Source organism: Puma concolor, chromosome A3 (assembly GCF_028749965.1).
Source record: "Puma concolor isolate L17-30 chromosome A3, mPumCon1.1.hap2, whole genome shotgun sequence".
NCBI lineage: Eukaryota > Metazoa > Chordata > Mammalia > Carnivora > Felidae > Puma > Puma concolor.
The window spans coordinates 52,969,755-52,991,058 of NC_141669.1; the positions used below are offsets into that span (position 1 = coordinate 52,969,755).

The window sequence follows — 21,304 nt, forward strand, 5'->3', positions numbered from 1 at the left end:
TCATAAAACCAACCAATAAAATATTCCATACCAACATACTTCAACAAGTCACAATTTCAAACTTTTAAAATATGAAAATAAAAAATTCAAGCAACTTTTTCTGTCATAATAAGACATGTACATACACAATTGCACTAACAATTCAAGAACTACTGACCTTACGCTGGAGAGAAACAGCTTTATCAGACACTTGTTTACATTCTGGTAATGTGTCATCTTCAATATTCTTGACTTTGTAACGAGTAGAATGTCCCCCTAAATTTGAATCACTCTTTGTAGAGTTTGTAGATTTTACTGATGGCTTTGATCCACTGCCAGTTTTAGGCTTTTGTGCTGGTGAGTGTCCTTTATCAACTGCTTCAAGATGCTTCTGTTTACTGAATTCTGACCCATGCCCGGATCGTTGTACTACATCTTCTAATGCTTTTTTTCTATCTAGTAAAAAGGACATAAATGAAACTTCAACTGAAAAGAACTTAAGGTGGAAACTATCTCATCACATTAGCAAAGAAAAAGGAAGAACTCAAATGCCCAAATACTTATCACATAGAGCCACTGTCAGACCAAACAGGAAGCAAATACACACAAAAAAATTCTGAGTTTTCAATTCTTCACTCATGAGCTTGAGTGGTCCTCAAACTTCTGATTTCAGAATCCCCCTTCACTCTTAAAAACTGAGGACTCCAAAGAGTTTCTGTGTTAAATTTATCAGTATTTACCATATAAGAAATTGAAAATCAAAATTTTAAAATATTTACTAATTCATTTAACAATAATAATCTCCTGTGTTAGCATAAATAACATTTTTATGAAAAACAACCTTAATTCTCAAACAAAAAATTAGGTGGAGGAGTAGCACCACTGTGTATTTTCCCAAAGATATTCATGTTGCACTTAAAACCTGAATTATCATATCTGCTTCTGCATCCAGTCTGATAGATACATTATTTTGGTTGAAATGTATAAAGAAAATCCAGCTTCACAGACATGTAGTTGGAAAAGGGAAGACACTGGAGACCTCTAAAAAGATCTCAGAGGAAACATATTGAGATATTTCTAGAAAGGTCACTAAACCAATATTAAGACACAGATTGAAAATATGAAAAATACCAAAAAAATTTTAAATTAACTCATGGCCAAACTAAGATGTTTGCCTAGCCATGGTTTTTAAATTTGATTCTGGGTAGACAGATAAACTCTCCCAAATTTCTTCTGATACTTAATAAAAGAAGATCAGACTAGGTTGGGATGTGGGTCAATTTCACATAGAAATTCTAAACACAGAAATGAAATATTCCATTTTATCAGAAGGGCTAAGGCAAATAGCGCAAAATGTCAACTTTGGTTAAATCTTGACAGTAGCATACACGTCACCATTTCAAACGTATTAAAAATATAGAAATAAAAAATTCAAAAAAACCCAACTGAAAAATTCATTCAAAATAAGTAGATCTATTATTCACATCCATAAGTGTACCTGATGATTTCACTGATCTCCGTGATGTCCTTTCAGGGCTAACTGATCGATAGCATTTTGGACTACCTCTAAATGGATTTCTCATTCGATATGGTGAACGGGATCTGGATCTGTATCTAGAAATGAAACGATGGCAAATTCTTGGACTTCGACTTCTCGGTCTGTATATATAGCGTATTGGGCTTCGAGATCGACGGAATCTGTGACTTGAGCTTGATCTCCTAGAATGTCTAGGACTGGGGGAATGAGAACGTCTTCTTGGAGTTTCATTTTCTTTTCTATTGCCTTCATTTCTACAAAGAATGGGTGAGGGGGGATCAAAAGATTCAGCAATTTAATGTAAATTTAGGTTATATTAAATAACAAAAGTCACTTTTTTTTAATGTTTATTTTTATTTAGAGAGAGAAAGCGCCAGTGGGGAGAAGGCAATGAGAGAGGGAGAGAATTCCAAGGAGGCTCCGTGCTGTCAGCGCAGAGCCCAGTGCAGGGCTCAAACCCACAGTGAGATCATGACCTGAGCCAAAACCAAGAGTCGGATGCTTAACCAACTGAGCCATCCAGGCATCCCCCGAAGTCCCTTCTTAACAACAGATTATTAACAATACCAAACTCTGATACCATATATTTATTTAAAACAAAAAACCTATGTTATGGTGCAATTCAGCCTTGTAGATAAATAAGAAACAAACAAATGTTTATCCCTCTAATTGCTTGGATCCCAGTTTTGCTAATACACACACAATACCCTTCATCAATTTCCTGAGCTTTTCCTATATCACAATATAGACAATTATGTATTGAAAGTATTAAGTTATATAAAGAATTTAAGAAACGACTTACATGAACAAACGCTTTTCAACAATTTTTCCTGAGAGATTATACCAGCTACAAATATTAAAGTCTTTGACTGCTGTACTTGTATATACATACATTAAATAGGTACCTCCTAGGGAATATAAAGCTTAATGAAACCATTCCTAGCCTTCAAGGCATTTATAACATAAGATCCCCGAAACATAAAATAATAACAAACGCATAAAGTATCTTCAGGAAAGACTAAAAAAAATAAAAACCAGAAGTTCACAGAGGTGAGCTATCATACTTAAGCTGGGTAATTAAAGATTCATAGAGATTGCTGCATTTGTCTGATGTTTCAAAGTGAAAACAATCAAAACAGGAACTCAAAAAGAACACCTTTAAAAAAAAATACCTGTTTACTTTTAAGAGAAAAATTAAGTCTCAACAACACCACTATTCAAAAAAGAATTACCTTCTTGATGGGAGGATCTCAGGATTCCAATCAGGATACCTATTTTGAGAATAAACAGTATTAATGAACAGTTGAAATGAGACTATAAGTTTCAATTAATCTTTCCCTGCAATGTATCAGGACTATTCAAAACCTAAGTTTACATAATTTATTAGTAGATTAATATATGAAAATTTTCTTGGAAGTAAAATATTTGAGTGTCTAATTCAAGAAATAATCAAAGCATTACTCTAGTAGGCATTTCAAGGAAAAGAAACACATTCTCAATTTTGAAGACTTCAAAGTTTACTTAAGTAAAATAGGGAATACACATAAAAGTGTGTAAAGAGGTACAGAATAGGTACATGACACAAGTTTAGGTAGAGGTTAAAAGACAAAGACAGTTCATGCACTTTGCAGAACTCCAGGGGACACAATTCTATAGAATACAACATGTATGGAGCCCTTTACACTGTACCTAGTGGTTCTCGAAAAGACACATCTGGTGGGAATAATCGGGAGAATTTGCAGAAAAGGCTGTTTTCCAGGTAGCCCTTTAAGGTCTACCAATAGGCATGGATCAAGGTAGGTTTCATTAAGTGGCGATACATAAAAGAATTTAGAGGCAAAATAAGTATTCTATTCCAGGAACTGGTCTGGCTGCAGCATGGAAATGATGAAAAGCAATTATGAGGGGAAAAACCTGCAACGGTGGCTCAGAATTACAAATGGTGAAGTTCCTAAAGGTAAGGAGGGTGCACATTAAGTAAAAGGCAATAGGGGACCAATAAACATTTCTGAAATCCAAAAGAACACAAGAATTTTTCACAACGACTAGAAATAAATATCTGGAATTATGGGGAAAGATGAGGACTAAGATACTGAAAAATCAGGCATGCAGAAGTCACATATAGCACAAAGACTGTGTGAGACTAACAGAATACAGTTTATAGGAAAAAAGGGGCTGAGGACACCAACACTCAAGAGTAACGCAAAGACAAACCAATAAAAGAGATTAAGAAACCACAGAAAAAAAAGTAGAAGGAACAGTAACATCATAGAAGTCTAAGAAAAAGACATCTTCATCCGCAACTTTTCTAGAGAATCTGAACTTGGAAGGTTAATTGGAAATTTTGGAAAAAATTTTAAATTGGAAATTAAACCATTAAGCCAATTAATATTCAAAAACACAATTTCAATAACCAAGAGGAGCGCCAGGTAAGGAAATGGAAGCAGCCGACTCTTACAGCAAGTCACCTGGCAGGAAAATAAAGTCAGGTCAAAACCACAGTAAGGTAAAATGGCTTTTATTTGTTACTATTTGTCTCAGACAATGTTAGCAGGTTAACTCAACAGCAATTCTCAACTTCCTTTTCACTTGCCTGCCTCTACTACAAAGGCTAAAAAAAGCTAAATATTTGCTTTCCTAGCCTCCTTAGAACATAGCCAGTGATAGGTTCAACGAATGAGACATAGGTGCAAAACCACTGGCAAAATTCTTCCTGCTTCTTTCCCCCTTCTTCCTGCTTTGAGAAACATGATGCCTAAAGCATCTTGTAACTATAAGGTGACAAACTATGAAGACAAAAAAAAAGTTAACTTTAATCCAGCATATCCATCACCCAGCATCAACAATTGTCAAAACATGAATAACTGTTTCATTTACACTTACCCTTTACTTTATTACCATCTAAGAAGGTAAATTTCTGGTCTATGATATAACATTTAACAATAAGACCTCTAGGGCACCTGAGTGGCTCAGTTGGTTAAGCATCTGTCTCAGTTTCGGCTCAGGTCATGATCTCACAGTTCACAGGTTCGAGCCCCACATCCGGCTCTGTGCCAATAGCACAGAGCTGCTTGGGATCCTCTCTCTGTCCCTCCCCTGCCTGCACACGCGCTCTTTCACTCAATCTCTCAAAATAAATAAATAAACTTTACAAATAAACAAATCAATCAATAAAAGCAAGACCTCTGGAAGCGCTTAGCTAGCTCAGTCAGTAGAACATGTGACTCTTGATCTCAGGGCTGTGAGTTTGAGCCCCATGTTGGGTGTGGAGATTACTTAAAAATAAAATCTTAAAAAAAAAAAAGGCAAGCCCTCTGGAATCAAACAATGCTAGGTCTAAGTATACATGCTGACATTTAATGACCATGCATCTGAAACCCAGTTACTTAATGTGAGTAAGCTTTAGCTTTCTCACATGTACAATGCTAGAAATATAGCTGCTTGTCAACACAGAGGTTATTAAGTTCCTTGAGCTCTCCAGTTTATGGATTCACAAGATCTTGAGAGCCACTGTTCAAGAGTTAGTAGTAATGTTTTGGATCCTCATTAGGCTGACTGCTAAAATACATGTTCTTGTCTCTGCTGCCAGGGCAGGAAGATAAAACATATATACTATTCTTCAAGTAGAGTTTGGACTATCTGTATATTGTCTAACTAGTTTAAAATGTGTTTCAGAAGCATGGTACTCCTCACAAAGGCAGTACAGCATAATTCCTAAGAACAAGAACCTAAGAGACATTACCTATGTCCCAATGTGATTAGTGTACACATCACCAATAGTTTTTGTGACAAAAAGTTCAATCTCAATTTAATTATAAGGAAACAAACAGAAAATACAAAATGTACTTTTGGAACATTCTACAAGACAACTTTCCTGGATGTTTCAAAAGAAGTCAACGCTGTGAAAGCATTCCTCTCAAAAAAATAAATGAATGAAATGAAATGACACGAAACAAAACAGGCAGAGTAGGCTGTTCTAGCTTAAGAGACTGTAATGCATGAATCTTGACAATCTCAGATTGGGAGTGTGGTTGGGGGATAGGCAGGGATTCATTGTGGTTATAACAGATAACCATTGTAGAAAAATTTCCTTACTCTTAGAGGAGACAGATGTTGAATTGAGGAGTGATGTTACCATAACGTTTGTAATTTATTTTCAAATAGTTCAAAAAAGTTTATATAAAAATAAAATAAATGTGGCAAATGATAATAATTGGTGAATAAAGATGAATACATGAATGTTTACTATCCTTTCAACTTTTGCAGCTTAGAAACTTTTCAGAATAATATGTTGAGTGTAAAAGGAGGGGGAAGGAGGAAAGATCCATGGCTAGACAGACTAGTTGTGCCGATGATTTGCTGTGAGATAGCAGGGAAAACGACTCTCTGTGCCTTAGTTTCCTTCATGGTAAAAATCACAAATAATCATTATATATACATTTCAAAAGGTTACTGTGAAGATTAAATTGTGTAAAGGACTTAGAATTAGGTCCAGCATACAATAATAAGAATATAGCTATTATTCTTCATTATTAATACTAAAATTCTGATGTAATGTATCTTTTCTCAGGTTAACCAACTACTCTTGTGGTATATTCCAGGAAGATCCAACAAAGACAAAGAGAGGAAAGAGGTAATAAACCTTAAGAACTAAGAACCTAAATATACATCAGCAGAGGAATGTCTATATAGATTAAGGTACAGAAACAAAAGGAACACAATGTAACTTAAAAAAACAAAGAATATAGTAGCATATATTTTCCCATGGAATGATCCCAAGCACCTAATCAAATCCATTTTTTTGGTCATTATTTTTTTGCAGTGTAGAAAAAGTCAAGAAGGTATTATTCAAGAGCACATAACCTGAAAAAGGTAAAAATGTAGGCTGGAGTAATTAAGTGGCAGGCACAGAAAGCACTTTAAACTCAGGTCCTAAGTACAAGAAACAACAACAACAACAACAAAAAAAACCAGAAGGCTTTAATAGGCATACATGTCATTTCCTCTAGTAAACTGATGGCAGTATACGTAGCTAGAATCCCCTTATCAGCATTAATGCCTACCTATAACAAATAACTCACTCCCACTTAAATCCCTCACCTTCATAAGAATTAGACATCCTACTGATCTGAGAAAATTTATGGTTTAAGAGCGATCTTCCATTTACAGTGCTAGCTAAGCCTATCTAATTCAGATGACAAATTATCTCCATAAGTTAACTTATGCTTGCACAGCCATCTATATAGGGAAGCAACTCCTATCTCTACTCATATACAGTCTATATGATTCAGGTAGGGCTTATTATCACACTCAACAGCAGGAGCAAGGACATGACACCAACACAGGTAGAGTACCCAATTCTTACAACCATTATACCTGATTTCAAGATGGACAACTAATTCAAAGTAGACCAAAAGAGTCAAACCAAGGACTTATGAGGAAAGATGTTTTTTTGAGGGTTATTGTGTGTTTCTATTTTGGTTTTAACTCCTGGAATTATTAACTATACAGTTCCCTTAAGTCTGAAACTATGGGGGTCATTTTGCTTTGTAGAGGAAGTGTACCTGGGATCTCACAAGGCCAAAGCAGAAGAGAACAGCCAAAGAACAAAAACATTTGACTGCTTTGATTTTTGTTTCAGTATCCAAATTCAGCTGTTCCTGAAACTAGAACCACTTCTTAAATTTCCCAGTTGTATACGCTAATACATTTCCTTACTTTAGAAACTACTTTGAGGGGCACCTCAGGAGCTCAGTCGGTTAAGTGTCCAACTCTTGATTTTGGCTCAGGTCATGATCTCATGGTTTGTGAGGTTCGCGAGATTGAGCCCCACATTGTCAGGCTCTGCCCTAACAGGGCAGAGCCTACTTGGGATTCTCTTTCCCCCCCTTCTCTGCCCCTCCCCAACGCGCATGTGCTCTCTCTCAAAATAAATACTTAAGAAAAAAAAACTACTTTGAGTTGTTTATCATTTATGACCAGAAGAGTCCTGAATAATCTCAAAAAAATTTGGTGTTGTTTTCATAAAGAACAAAACCAAATCCCAAACCAACTGCACAAAAATCATTTCACCCAAAATGTTACTCTCATGTTTAGTAGGTCAGTTTTAGTGACCAGTAACGTGACACACAACTATATTAGCACGTTTAATGACGGTAGGAGAAATACAATTTAATTTTGTTACTCCAGGGTTATAAGAGGTTCCTGTTAAAGTCTACCTACTGGGATTACATTAGGAGGGATTCAGAAGAAAAGATCATATTTAATTCTCTCCTTTTGGGAAAAGATTAAATATACTTTATAAAGTATTTCAAACAGGCAATAATTTTCTAAAAATATTTTTCTAAAGTACCACACAAATGGTATTAAACAGTCACACTTGAACTATTTTGTAAATTTGCTACCTATAAAAAAGAAAAACTTGTTCTTACTGTTGACGTAGCTGGCGGCAGCTCTCAATATGAGTAGATGTATTTTGATGCTGAATCCAATCCTATTGTAAAAGGAGAAAAGTGCTGAAATTAGAATATTCCTCACACTGACTAATGAAATTAGGCTTTTAAAAATGACACAGGATACTTCTGTTTTTTCAAAAATTAACAAATCTAATTATAAATAACATTTGACTACTCATTAGTATTTCACAAAAATAAAAGGCCTCTAAATAAAGGCACTCAATACCAGACCTCATTGATGCCATTTTGAAACATTTTAGTATAGAACACATTTAAAAAATCATACCCGTGGACACTCATTTTGAAATCAAATATATACTTAAACTTGGGGAAAAAAAGCATTGGTCAGAAATAATTCATCTCAAATATAAAAATACTCCAGAGAACACCAAAAACTCTATAATAAACAGTATCTGAAATGGCATCTTCAAAACATAGTGTACACAACTTGTATCTCTAAACTCAAGGTAACAACATCAACAACAAAAACTCCTACCTCTTAGGCCAGTACCATTCCAAACAAGGTACCCACTATATTGACAAAGGATAAGATTAGTAAAAATATGAAAAACTGCTGATTAAATCTAATTTATTTTCAGGACTTAAGGGAAAATAACACTATTTCAAAGACACGATATCCCTTACATATAGAGCTTTACAATGAACAAAATTCTCTCTTAATACATTACTTAATTTACAAATCTGCCCTAAAATTACATTCTATACCCATAAATAGTTCCTGGAAGATACATCCGATTAAAAAAAAAACAAAAGACAATACACTTTTCAAAGACACAGTCCCCCAAGTGAAAGTTAAAAGCAACATTATTACCGAATGATTTATATGTTTCTCTAGCGTTTGGACAAGCAAAAAACTTAGTAAACAGTTTTATATTTTAAAATGTTCCTTGAGGAAAATGTTATTCATATCCATTTCAAAAACATTTTAGTATGTCATTGCTACAAACTAGACGTTTCCACAGTTAAAACCACAGTTGACGCTAATTTTGGAATCTGCCTTGTCAAAAACTGTATGAACACAAGTGCATGCTATCTGCAATACGTAGCAACAGATTATGAAAAACCCTAAACTATTTCATTAAGCCATGGAACTCATTGTGGATTGCAAAAAAGAAATGTCTGCATATCCTGCTCAATGCTACAAAACAGAAACCACAAGAGTCTCTAGTACTCCTAAACCCATGTCTTTGACATTAACTGGACATTGTTTACATCAAACAGACACACTGGCAAGTAGTGGGTTGGGCATGATTTATTCAGACCACAAAGTGTTTTGTTTGAATAAGTTGCCATCATTGAACAATCCAGAGATTTTATCCCCAAATCCAGACTTACAGCTTTTCTTGAAAAAATACTAAATATGTATTCTGTACAGCAACTATCAGCTAATGCTGATGGCTGCCCTATTTAAGGCACACTCTCCAGTTTTACATATACATTCATATATATGTGTATCGATACATATACATATGCATATACATATACGTGTATATATACACATATATACGTATATGTATATACACACACTCTCCCTCTCTCTCTTCTGTTTAACAGGCTCACTTCACTCACTGACATTACTTGCTTTAAGCTCAGTAAATATACCTATGCCACCCAAATTTCTAGACTCTCTAGTAAGGGTATCCAGATTAGATTAAGGGTCCAAAGCAGTACTACCTCTCCAGAGAAAAAGTGGTATCATTTACTAAGCAGGAAATATCGCAAGCACTGTAGACTTGAGTGGGTCCAGAATCAAACTGTGAAAATACCTACCCACGTAAGAGCTCACTCTATCCTCCAACTACCTCAAAAATCTTTTATGTCAATTAGTATTTTCTCAAACTGAATTATTTCAGTCTGAAAGACAGCGTCTAAACCAAGGATAGCCCAAAAGACGTAACTTCTAAACCAAGGACAGCTCCTCCTCTAACATCTGAAAACCAATTTAGAAAAATACATTTCACATTCCACTGTTGCCTTTTTCAGGCTATAGTTTTAAAGATTCAGCATGGGGAACATATTTGTCAAACGTTACTTTGCAAGAAAAAAATTGCAATTGGTAATTTACATTTATTGGCTACATTATTTACAAGGTCATTTACAAGGCAGGAAGATATATCACACAGAAATGAGAGGTAGTTTATACCATCTAAGTCCATGTTCACAAATCCCTATCATTTGATCATCCAGTAGTGAAGAATTCATTAGTTAGATCCATTATGCTATTCTGTTAAAAATGTATGTGTTTTTTGTTTTGTTTTAAATGGTAATCTCTGTGAACTCTAAAGCATCACTAAATGATTTCTTTTCCTAAGTTTTACTTTTATCATATTCACCCAGACTTTCACCATCTTACACTTGAGGAACTAGGGAAGCCTCATATTCAGTGCCCTATCATATGTCTTCTCATTCCTGTATACCCTACATACATCTGCCAGATTTATCTCTCTAAAATACACTTTGAACATGTCACTTTTCATATCAAGAACTTTAAATAGCTTCTTAGTGCCTCTCACCTCAAGTCTAAACACCTTAAGCTAAGTTTTTGAAGGCTCTTGGTACTTACTGTTGTTGCTGATGTCTGAAATGTCATCCATCTTCCCCTAGGTATATTTGAAGCCTACTCATCATTCAAGACCCATATTTAATCTACTCCATGAAGTCTTCCCTCCCCGATACTTCTAGTCCAGACAGACTCAATGCAGTTAGTCACTGTCACTCAATCTCCTCCAACTAGACTACAGAAGTCTTTTGATGTCAGAAAGTACATTTATACTTTTTTTCTTTTGTTTTCTCTTTATCTATATGAGATGGTAACTAAACTTACTATAAGAAATATGGAACATATCATGAATTTGCATATCATCCTTGCACAGGGGCAATGCTAATCTCTGTATCATTCCAATTTTAGTATATGTGTTGCCCAACTGAGCACTATTTATACTTCTTTTTAATTATATGCTGTTAAATACACAAAAGGTATTGATAAATTTTTAACACTGGCCTGAATGGATATAAGCCTAAATTCCATACAGAAATATTAAATCTCTCACCCCTACAGCATACCCAAACAAGTCAAATACAATCAGCGAACCATTTGTTGACCTCTAATTTTTTAAATTCCTTAGATATGTTATTTTTCTCTTCAATAAGACTGTTTAAACTGCTTAAGACCAACATCTTCACTTTATATGGTTCTCATTTCTGCCCAGCATCTAATGGAGTCATGTACAAAACTGATAATCAGTAAACACCTAGTGAATAAACATACACCTTTTCCATTCTACAAAATAAATATTAAAACTTTAAGAGGCACCTGGGTGGCTCAGTCGGTTGAGTGTCTGACTTTGGCTCAAGTCATGACCTTATGGCTCATGAGTTCGAGCCCCATGTCAGGCTCTGTGCTGACAGCTCAGAGCCTGAAGCCTACTTTGGATTCTGTGTCTCCCTCTTTCTCTGCCCCTCCCCTGCTCACACTCCCTCAAAAATAAACATTAAAAAAAATTAAAACCTTAAGTTCTTTATTTTAAAGATACCTTTCTTGGATTCAGCATGACTAATTAAAAGTTCAAATGGAATACAGAAAGCCTATTTATTACTCAATTCAGGGCTTAGGACTGCTTAAAAACTATAAGAACGATGAATTATTCTGAAATTTTTTAAGACTTGGCTATCTCCCTTGATAGGGAAGGCAACTATTATTTATTTAGAACTCAGCAAATCTGACTAAAATGCAGGAAAATGCTGCTTTCCTTTGCTGGAGTTAACAAAATCATCAGCTGAAATCTGGTAAATGGGTATTACAAAGACAGTAAAAGGGCAGCACTGGAAGGAGAAAAAAACAAGACAATTAACACCTATAGGTTTTTAAGCCTATTCATAGTATACTACCAATTATATGTCCTTGAATCAAACTTTATTCCTGTGGGAAGTACAACTCCTTCCTGACCATTTGTAATATAAATCTATAAATCACATTAGTAAACAGAAGAAACACTGATTTCCAAACATGTATCAGTAAATAAAACATACTGGGAAATTCCTATACAAATCCAACAATTACAGTTGACCCTTGAACAGACACAGGTTTAAAGTGCACAGGTCCACATGGATTTTTACAGTACAGATATATTTTCTCTTATGGTTTTCTTAATACCATTTATTCTCTAGCAGTATTACTTATTATTTTAAGAATACAGTATACAATACATTTAACACACAAAACGTATTAACCAACTATTTGTTTGTCAGTAAGGCTTCTAGTCAACAGTAGGCTGTAGTTTAGGGAGTCAAAAGTTATACCTGGACTTTCAACTGCACAGGAGTTGGCATCTCCAAACCCCAAGTTGTTCAAGAGTCAACTGTACTATCAAACAGTACATTCTACATTACTCTTCAGCACCTCTATAAAATACTTCCTTCTAACTATACTTCCCATGAAGGTACCTAAGGCCTTTTTAAAGATTTTTTTCTCTCTAAATGTCTACCATTTTACACTATTCTCTAGCCCACAGCTGGTCCCCAAATAAATACTCTTTTTTTCCCCAAACAATTCATCTTGACTCAATTTTGCTATGGATTAAGTCATTTTAGAAAGCTCCTCATGAAACATTAGAAATCCTTGTCTAGCTAGAGTCAGAAAATATTTAAATCAGCATTAACTGTCTTTTAGCCCAAGACAGGTAGACACATGCAAGGCTACAATATACTATCTCTTAAAAGTATGCAGTACAAGTGTTTTATTCCATTTTTAAAATATTTTTATAGTAACAGATTCTATTTAGACAAAGTTCACTCATGTGGAATTGTTTTATAAGTATACAATTTATGTTATATAAATTTTATGTTGAATGGATTTTCTAGGAGCACTAATCAAAAGTTCAAAGTAAATGACAAACTATGTGGTATGCCCAGACACAGGAATACAGAAGGTCTAAAACTCAATTCAGTACTTAGGCCAGGGCTACTTAGATTACAACTAAGCGGTGATGTTGCAATCAATTATTTCTGCCATTTCCTCAATGCCTAGTTAACACCAGCATAAATACGAAAATTCAGAGGAAATTTGGGCGCTGAGTATCATTATACAGTGATCTTTAAAAACACTCACCTTCAAATGACTACATTCTACGTTACACAGAGAACACAAATGTGGAAATATTCTTGGAGACGCTGCATAATAATCATTCATCATAGAGGGAGTTGGAAGTCTCTTCATCTTCTGGGCATCAGCATGTGAAAACTTTGGTAACCATGATGCTTTCACAATCCCAAAGGGAGACTGAATGGGAATGTCAGCCTCTGACTGGTAATTCTTTTTACTTCCTCCTGATCCATGTACATTAGATGAATTAATCACAGGTTCATGTGGGATCCGCTCTTGTTGGCTTACAGCTGAAATTAATTCTGACGAAAAAGGTTGCTGGCTCATTGATGGAGGAATAAGAGACTGATTCATTGTCTGGTTAACTGTTTGGCTAATGGATTGACTGACGGATTTTACAGGTTCAAGGACTGACTGTCCTGAAATGTGTAAGCCTGACATCTTAGTTCCACTCTCAACTGGGAAAAAGGACTGATTATTAGAGGACTCACTGGGGAAGTCCATCTGTCGAAACACATCTTCAACAGGAAACATAGAATTACATATCACATTTGGAGTGGGAACAGATGCAGAAATGCTCTGCTGTGACCGAAATTCATTCTTGACCTCATCTGTTGGAATTTCAGGATCATAAATACGTACTTCAAGTGGATCTTCTGTGTAGCCATATTTGCTTGCATGCCCATAATCAATCACATTACTCGAAACTGCCTCATTACCAAGCGTTTCTTTACTTCTGCTCTGAGAAGGTAAATTAGGTAATCGGCGCCCCATTTTACGCATCCTTATATCCCTCAAGATTAATGGCATATTTTCAGGAGTTAGCTGTTCATCAGGATAGCGACTGAGTTCTTCTAAGTCTTCATTAGATAATCCAAAACTTGCTAAGATACTTGAGGCACTCTCTTTTGTATAGCGGCTCTGTACTTGAGGACTCTGTTCTGTAACCTGTGTTATAGAACTCTGTTTCACTCCCACTGATGCAGATATATGAGGCTCATCATCCCACCGGCTACCATGAGGCTTCCCCTTCTTTTGTTGTGCTTCGTGAAAATCCAATTTTTCTTTGGTCAATCTTGGATCAGTTCGATGCTGAGTTACCTGAACATTCATTCTCTGTGGTCCCATGTTCTGATAAGATTCATGGCCAGCAAATCTGTGTGGAATTCCACGAGCTCTCCCTGCTGGGTAAAATCTTGGAAGACCCATGGATCCAGGCCTCATAAATGGTCCTGGAGGCCTCATCCCAGAAGGGTTAGGTGCTCGTGGCCTCTGAAGTGGAAAGTTTCCTCGAGGATTAAACCTGGGTCTCGACATGGCTATTTTCAAGAAAGCCTGATTTAATAAAGTATAAGGTGGTGTTGAACTATGTGAGGCAACGGCATTCAGCTGCTGAAGCGCCAATTGAGTCTTAATCTGAGCAAAGTGCAAAGGAGATGGGCCCAACAGAAGTGGGTTTGCAATGCCCAGGTTCAAGGAATTCACAAGTGGTGCGAAATTTTCCAAGAATAACACAAAGCTGAAAGTTAAAACACAAATATTAGATCATTTTAACTCAAACTACTTCATGAAGTGGGTTCTACAGCCAGTGTAAAACATTTTGAAACAAAGCCATGAAACCATTCTCCATTTCATATACTTTTAGAGTGTTTATGAGAATTGTTAACTTTCCCAAAAAGATTCTCTTCTTTTCTTTCCCGAATCCAGAACACAAACCCCAAAACTCAAGCCAGAGTTCATGTACAAAGTGTTGCACTGGGTGCTGTCCTAGGTGCTGAGCAGTAATTACAACTCCTTTTAAATAATCTTGAAAAATATTGGGGATTTATTTCACACTTTGTTACTGGAAAAAAAAAATAAAGGCATTAAAATACTGGAAATACACATACACTTTATATGTATGTTATGTAGAAACCAGGAAAACAGAAACTGTAAGCCTAAAATTTTACAAGACCCATTTCTCTAAGACACAGTCTTCCCTGGAATAACATCTTACAAACTTCATATAGCAATTAGACTATGCTTAAGTTCTGTCGTTAAATAGGTGTTTCTTTTAAGATGAAAACTTGTCACCAATAACTCGACTAGAGTCTGACAAGAGTGCAGTAGTGTGGAATTGATTATAACATACAACATAACAGGTAGCACGACCACGTTATATTTCTCTCAGATTCCCTCCACAACGTGAGGCATAGAGGCAAATATATACAGATAATAGCAATGGCTAACTTTATACTGTTCGTGTGCCAGTAACTGTTCGAAGTGCTTCACATGGATTGATTCATTTAATTCTCACAACAGCCCCTTGAAATATGTAGTTTCACAGACAATGATACTAAAGCACAGAGAAGTTAAGTAACTTGCACAGGTAATAAGCAACCAGCCTCAGATTTGCACTCAAGGTGCATATTAGCCCCATAATGCATGCTCCTAACCAATAAGAGATGTGAGCAAGAATATCTTGCAGTTCCCAGGCACTCTATTAAACTGATTGCTGTCCAGCCATCAGAGCACAGCACAACGCATTCCAAGCTGATTCTCATAGAAACACTTTAGCTATCATTCAGGACCAAGGTCAGCAGCCACCGAGATTGACTTTCCTCTGCCAGTTTAAAAAAAAACAAAACAGATTGTCTGTTTTCCATTAGGTCCCTACTTTTATACCTGATAGAAATGCAAGGTGGGAAACATGAGGTCTCCAGGCATCTACACCTACAATGAAAATCCACACTATAGATCCTATTTGAAGATCACCACTTTCTAGGGACACCTGGGTGGCTCACTTGGTTATTAAGCCTCTGACAGCTCAGGTCATGATCTTGCAGTATGTGAGTTCGAGTCCTGCGTTGGGCTCTGTGCTGACAGCTCAGAGCCTGAAGCCTGCTTTGGATTCTGTGTATCCCTCTCTCTCTCAAAAATAAATTTAAAAAACCTTTTTAAATTAATAAAATAAAAGATGTTATGAAGATCATCACTTTCTGGTTCAAGCTACAACTTCATCGATAATTCCACTATACCCTTTTATTTATACATAATGTTAGTGAAATGTTAATTAAGCTAAGAAATGGGCTTTATCCGGTTAACACACTCCCTTCCAACCATCTCTTCCAATCAAAACAAACAAAACAACTCTGCCCGAGACCTGACTTACTTGATTTTACTCATCCTTCAAGGTCAGCCTCCATTAAACCTTTCTTGATCACCAAGGCCCAGAGTGAGTATTCCAACAAACTCTTGTTTGTTGCTTGTACCATCTGGGACTCCTCCATTTTACTATGCTTTTGCATTTGTCTGTGTTGTCTTTTTCAACTATCAACCATTAATTAAAAGTATATATTTATTGAGGCACCTGAGTGGCTCTGTCAGTTAAGCATCTGACTTCACTCAGGTCATGATCTCGCAGTTTGTGAGTTGGAGCCCTGCATCGGCACTCTGCTGTCAGTACAGAGCCAGCTTCAAGCCTGTCTTCCTCTCTGCCCTTCCTCTACCTTGCAAATGCTCACGCACATTCTCTCTCTCTCAAATAAACATTAAAAACCTTTTTAAAGCATGTTTATTTTCCAAGCATATAACCCTACTCCTACTTAAAATACCATCAACTATTTGTTAAGCTGTTTGAATGATCACATCCAAAGTCCTCATTATTAACAGACACAGATTATTAATTTTCAAATTAGGATGAAACACAACACTACAACAAAAATTACACAGGCTTCTAATTCAACAGATACAAGCAGCAGACAGAAGTTTACTAAAACAATGATACCCAATTCTCTGTGAATAATGTTCATTTATAACAAACTCCAGGTCTTTTTAAACAAATCATATTAAACTGTGTCTACTTTCTACAAAATAGAAATATTTCCAAGAACAATGTTCTCTTACGTAAGCAGTTTGTCATCTAGTTACTCAAACTCTTTCAGCACCATTTTCCTTATTAACCAGTTAAGACTCCTCTCACAACTTTAGGAACACAAATTATCCCAAATATTGTTTCTCCCCCATAAGAAAACCAAAAGGAACACATTTCAATCAGTCATCTAATTATCTCATGATTTAGAGGTATCTATTAAAAACTTACCTATTTCCTAAGTGCCTAGCACTGCCTTACACTGATACATGTATACATCTACAGAATGCAAGACAGCAGACCTTCACAAACTGTATCCTGCAGAAATTACTATCCCGTAAGATTGTAGGACTTCGCAAACAAGTTCCAAACAAAGTCCCTGGTCAAGAAAGTCCGAAATGCATGCACTAGTTACTCTTCCTAGAGGGACATGATGCCTACTATATATTGAATTAAAAGGCTCTGAGATGCCCTGTTGTTTATCAAAAACCTTTTTTCATTTTGTGCTTCCTCAACTTGAGTTTTCTTCATGCATATACCCAGAGGTGATATTTGAAATATTTAGTAATTGCTAACAAGCAATGAGTAACAAGTACAGTAAATTGTGACTTATAGTATGCAGCCAGGTTCCTGTGCCCCTCCCCTTCCTCCACCCTCCTTAAGCTTTTAGTTGCTGTAGCACAAAGCGGGGGGGGGGGGTTGAGAGGGGCACAGTCCTCAGGGAGGAACTAAGAGTGGGGGAAATGGAGGTCCACCCTTGGGATAGCAGCTACTTACTGGTAGAATTATTTCCGTGTTTAAACAACTGGCATATCTGCATCAGTGTAGTAGTCATGAATATCAGTCCGGAAACATTCAATATTCACAAAACAATGTGCAATATACACGAAGATAAAAATAAAAAGGCCTTTTCCTAATTTAAATTTAAATTCTCAGTAAGCAGAGGTTTGGCTTGTTTCCATTTAGGAGCCTTAACACACACACACACACACACACACACACACACACACACACACACACACACACACACACACACACACACACACACACACTAGACCTCCTATACACAGTTAATCCCAATGTGAAATCTAATATAAGATATAGTAATAAATTAACAGCCCTGGTTCTCCCAAAGAGACTGTTTTCCCTTCTCTCTTGATAAGACAAATGAGGGTCTTGTTTAGTCATAGTTAATTATTTTGCATTCTGATTCCTGGAGTTGCTGATGGCTTGAGGTAAGAAAGTTTCTCTCCTGTATGCATATCCCAGAAAATCCGTCATTATAAGCAAATGTCACTCTTTCAATAGGTCTCTTCAACTAACCTCCTTCCTAAGAACAAATTTAATCCTTCTGAACTGGAAGCCAATACTTCTTTTATCCCAAGACTCCTTCTGAATTTCAGACCTGGTCTAAATCTAGTGTGTTTTTTGGGGCGCCTGGGTGGCGCAGTCGGTTAAGCGTCCGACTTCAGCCAGATCACGATCTCGCGGTCCGTGAGTTCGAGCCCCGCGTCAGGCTCTGGGCTGATGGCTCAGAGCCTGGAGCCTGTTTCCGATTCTGTGTCTCCCTCTCTCTCTGACCCTCCCCCGTTCATGCTCTGTCTCTCTCTGTCCCAAAAATAAATAAACGTTGAAAAAAAAATTAAAAAAAAATAAATCTAGTGTGTTTTCATCTTAGTTTGCATTTAGTAACATTTTCAGACAGTAATCCACTAATGTAAAATCATCAAACACCTTAGGCTACCACTAACCAACTGAGCCACCCAGGTGCCCCACATACCTTCAATAGTTAAAAAAAATTTTAAGTAACCTTTTATTTTCTCTGTAAATGAAATTTAAGGAGTATATTTGTATTTCATTTGCTCAATTTTTTATAAATATAAGTGCATTTTTAATCATTTAGGAAAGTTATTGTTTAATCTTCTCTTAAAACTATCATTCACATTCACTGCAAATAAAATGTTATGACCAAAAAGGCTCTTGTATTTATAGTTTAAGCTTTCTACTTATAAGGTATTATAAACTTCCTTTTGGCAATTATAGAATTCTCAAGCCTCATTTCTTCAACTCTAATTTAAGGACAGGCAAGCTCTACCAATCAGCATCCTTTTCTTTGCTGCTTAACTTTCTCCCCTTCATTTTGTTTAAACTTCAGCCCTACCAATGATGCCTCAAGGTACAACTACTTAAGGCAAATGCTAACAACAAAATGAAGCACAGGAATTTACCATCTTCAACAGATTCAGGAGGATAAAATTCCAAAATCAACTATCAGACCATTTGAGATAAAAAAAAAAAAAAAAAAAGCTAGGTACTCCTAAAAAACTTAGAGAAACTGTCTTCTTAGCAATAAATACATCAGAGTAACTCCAAATCCAACTGTTACTCATCCACTTGACCAATACTTTGACAATGCTGGTCTAGGTAAGGAAGTAGCAAGGCTATTAAGCCAGAAACGATCCCTTTCTTCATAAAGCTAACACTCAGTTTTTAAGATGGAGTTAACGTTTCCTAAGAATTAGAGAAACCAAAATGATAAAATATAGTTAGGGGCGCCTAGGTGGCTCAGGTCATGATTTCCTGGATTTAAGCCCCACGTCAGGCTCTGTGCTGACCAGCTCAGAGCCTGGAGCATGCTTTGGATTCTGTGTCTCCCTCTCTCTCTCTGCCCTTCCCCCACGTGCTCTAAGATAAACATTAAAACATTTTTTTAAAAAACATTAAAAAATACAGTTAAAAATCTGGAAGTTTCCCTTTTCACACCTCTGCAGTTAAAAGGGTTTGCAGAGACTGGAAACTGGTTGAATAAACTATGGTATATTCATATTTTGCAGCTGTAAAAAGGAATGATATTAAACATCCTTGGTAGGGCATACCCTACAGATATGAACTAGTAGATACAAAACCCTTCAAGATGTTTTCTTTTTTTTTTTTAATATTTTTGAGAGAGACAGAGACAGAGAGAGAGAGAGAGAGAGAGAGACGGGGGTGGGGGGAGAGGCAGAGAGAGGGAGACAGAATCTGAGGTAGGTTCCAGACTCCCAGCTGCAGGGCTCAAACTCACAAACCGCGAGATCATGACCTGAGCTGAAGTCTGACACTTAACCCACTGAGCCACCCACACACCCGTTTTCATTTTTTAAATTGGTATATGGACAAAACATAAAATGTTAAAAGTAAAACACTTGTATAATAGTATTACATATATAAATATGTAGTATGACCATCTCATCTGTCTGAAGTCAAACTGGTCTGTAACCCAAAAACAGGAAATGTAAGAGAATCCTTGTTCTCCAAATCTGCTATTAGAAGTAAAGAAACTCAAGTGGTTTCACCAACAATGGGATTCACTGATTTGACAGTACTTTGTAAGTTTTGGGACTACCATAGAATTTATACAAAGTAACAAGTGATACCCCAAAACTCAGAACAAATGCCTGACATAGTAAATATAATCTCTATTAACCATAACTATTAGAGAATATGCCATTTTCTGGATAACTGAACTCTAGCCATAAACAGGTTTGTTCACCTACTGTAATTTATGGATAGTCAATTTATGAAATCATTAAACTAACTTAGAAGAACTTGCATTAAGATCTGAGTTCTTGGGGTGCCCAGGTGGCTCAGGTGGTTAAGTGACTTTGGCTCAAGTCATGATCTTGCAATTTGTGAGTTTAAGCCCTGCGTTGGACTCTGTGCTGACAGCTCAGAGCCTGGAGCCTGCTTCTGATTCTGTGTCTCCCTCTCCTCCTTGTGCTCTGTCTCTCTCAAAAATGAATAAACATTAAAAAAAATTTTTTTAAAAGATCTGAGTTCTTAATTATTAACACTCCTTTGAAAAAATTGCAATTAAATATAAATTCTTTAAAGTAAGTTTTATTCCTGATTATATAAGTAACATGCTTTTTATAGAAAACAGAAAGTAGCAAATTAAATCCTTACCAATAAGACCGTCATGTAGAATGAATTCGTATTTTGATATAATTTCTTTCAAGTTTGTGTATGTAAATACAAGCATGGATAAGAAGGGGAGGAAAGTACACCAAACTTTACTGTATGAAACTAGAACTATACTATTTTCAATTAACTTTTATTTTCCTATATTTAATATTTTTTCAAAACCAGGATATTTATTGGTCACAAAACATTCTGAACTCCCGAAAAAATTCTATTGTGACAAGTAGCAGGTAACTCTTTTCTATGCCCTTTTAAGAACTGAAACCTGCCACTCTGACACAACAAATATTCAACTAAATGTCAAACATAAAAATTCTTTTAGAAACATTTGAGTCTAAATGTCCATCAACTGATGAATGGATAAAGAAATTGTGGTTTATATACACAATGGAATACTACGT

At 36.1% G+C, this 21,304-nt stretch overlaps 1 protein-coding gene and 1 non-coding gene across 13 annotated transcripts in view; both read right to left on the bottom strand.

Annotated features, from left to right (window-relative positions):
• Window positions 1-21,304, bottom strand: part of ZNF638 (zinc finger protein 638) — a 141,073-nt gene that overhangs the window by 57,608 nt on the left and 62,161 nt on the right. For 11 of the 12 annotated variants that reach the window (XR_015249120.1, XM_086700897.1, XM_086700896.1 and 8 more), the window contains exons 2-6: window positions 13,100-14,612; window positions 7,948-8,009; window positions 2,749-2,787; window positions 1,478-1,770; window positions 158-435 (exon numbers count right to left, since the gene is read on the bottom strand). Coding sequence is in view for 11 of the 12 variants with exons in the window: in XM_086700897.1 (XP_086557023.1) it covers window positions 158-435; window positions 1,478-1,770; window positions 2,749-2,787; window positions 7,948-8,009; window positions 13,100-14,612 (2,185 nt within the window). In the remaining variant the exon portion in view is untranslated. The remainder of the gene's footprint in view (window positions 1-157; window positions 436-1,477; window positions 1,771-2,748; window positions 2,788-7,947; window positions 8,010-13,099; window positions 14,613-21,304) is intronic. The other variant, XM_086700893.1, reaches the window with a different exon arrangement.
• On the bottom strand, window positions 10,821-10,924 carry LOC112869788 (U6 spliceosomal RNA). Its single transcript, XR_003224434.1, has one exon. It is a non-coding gene; the product is annotated as a U6 spliceosomal RNA (small nuclear RNA).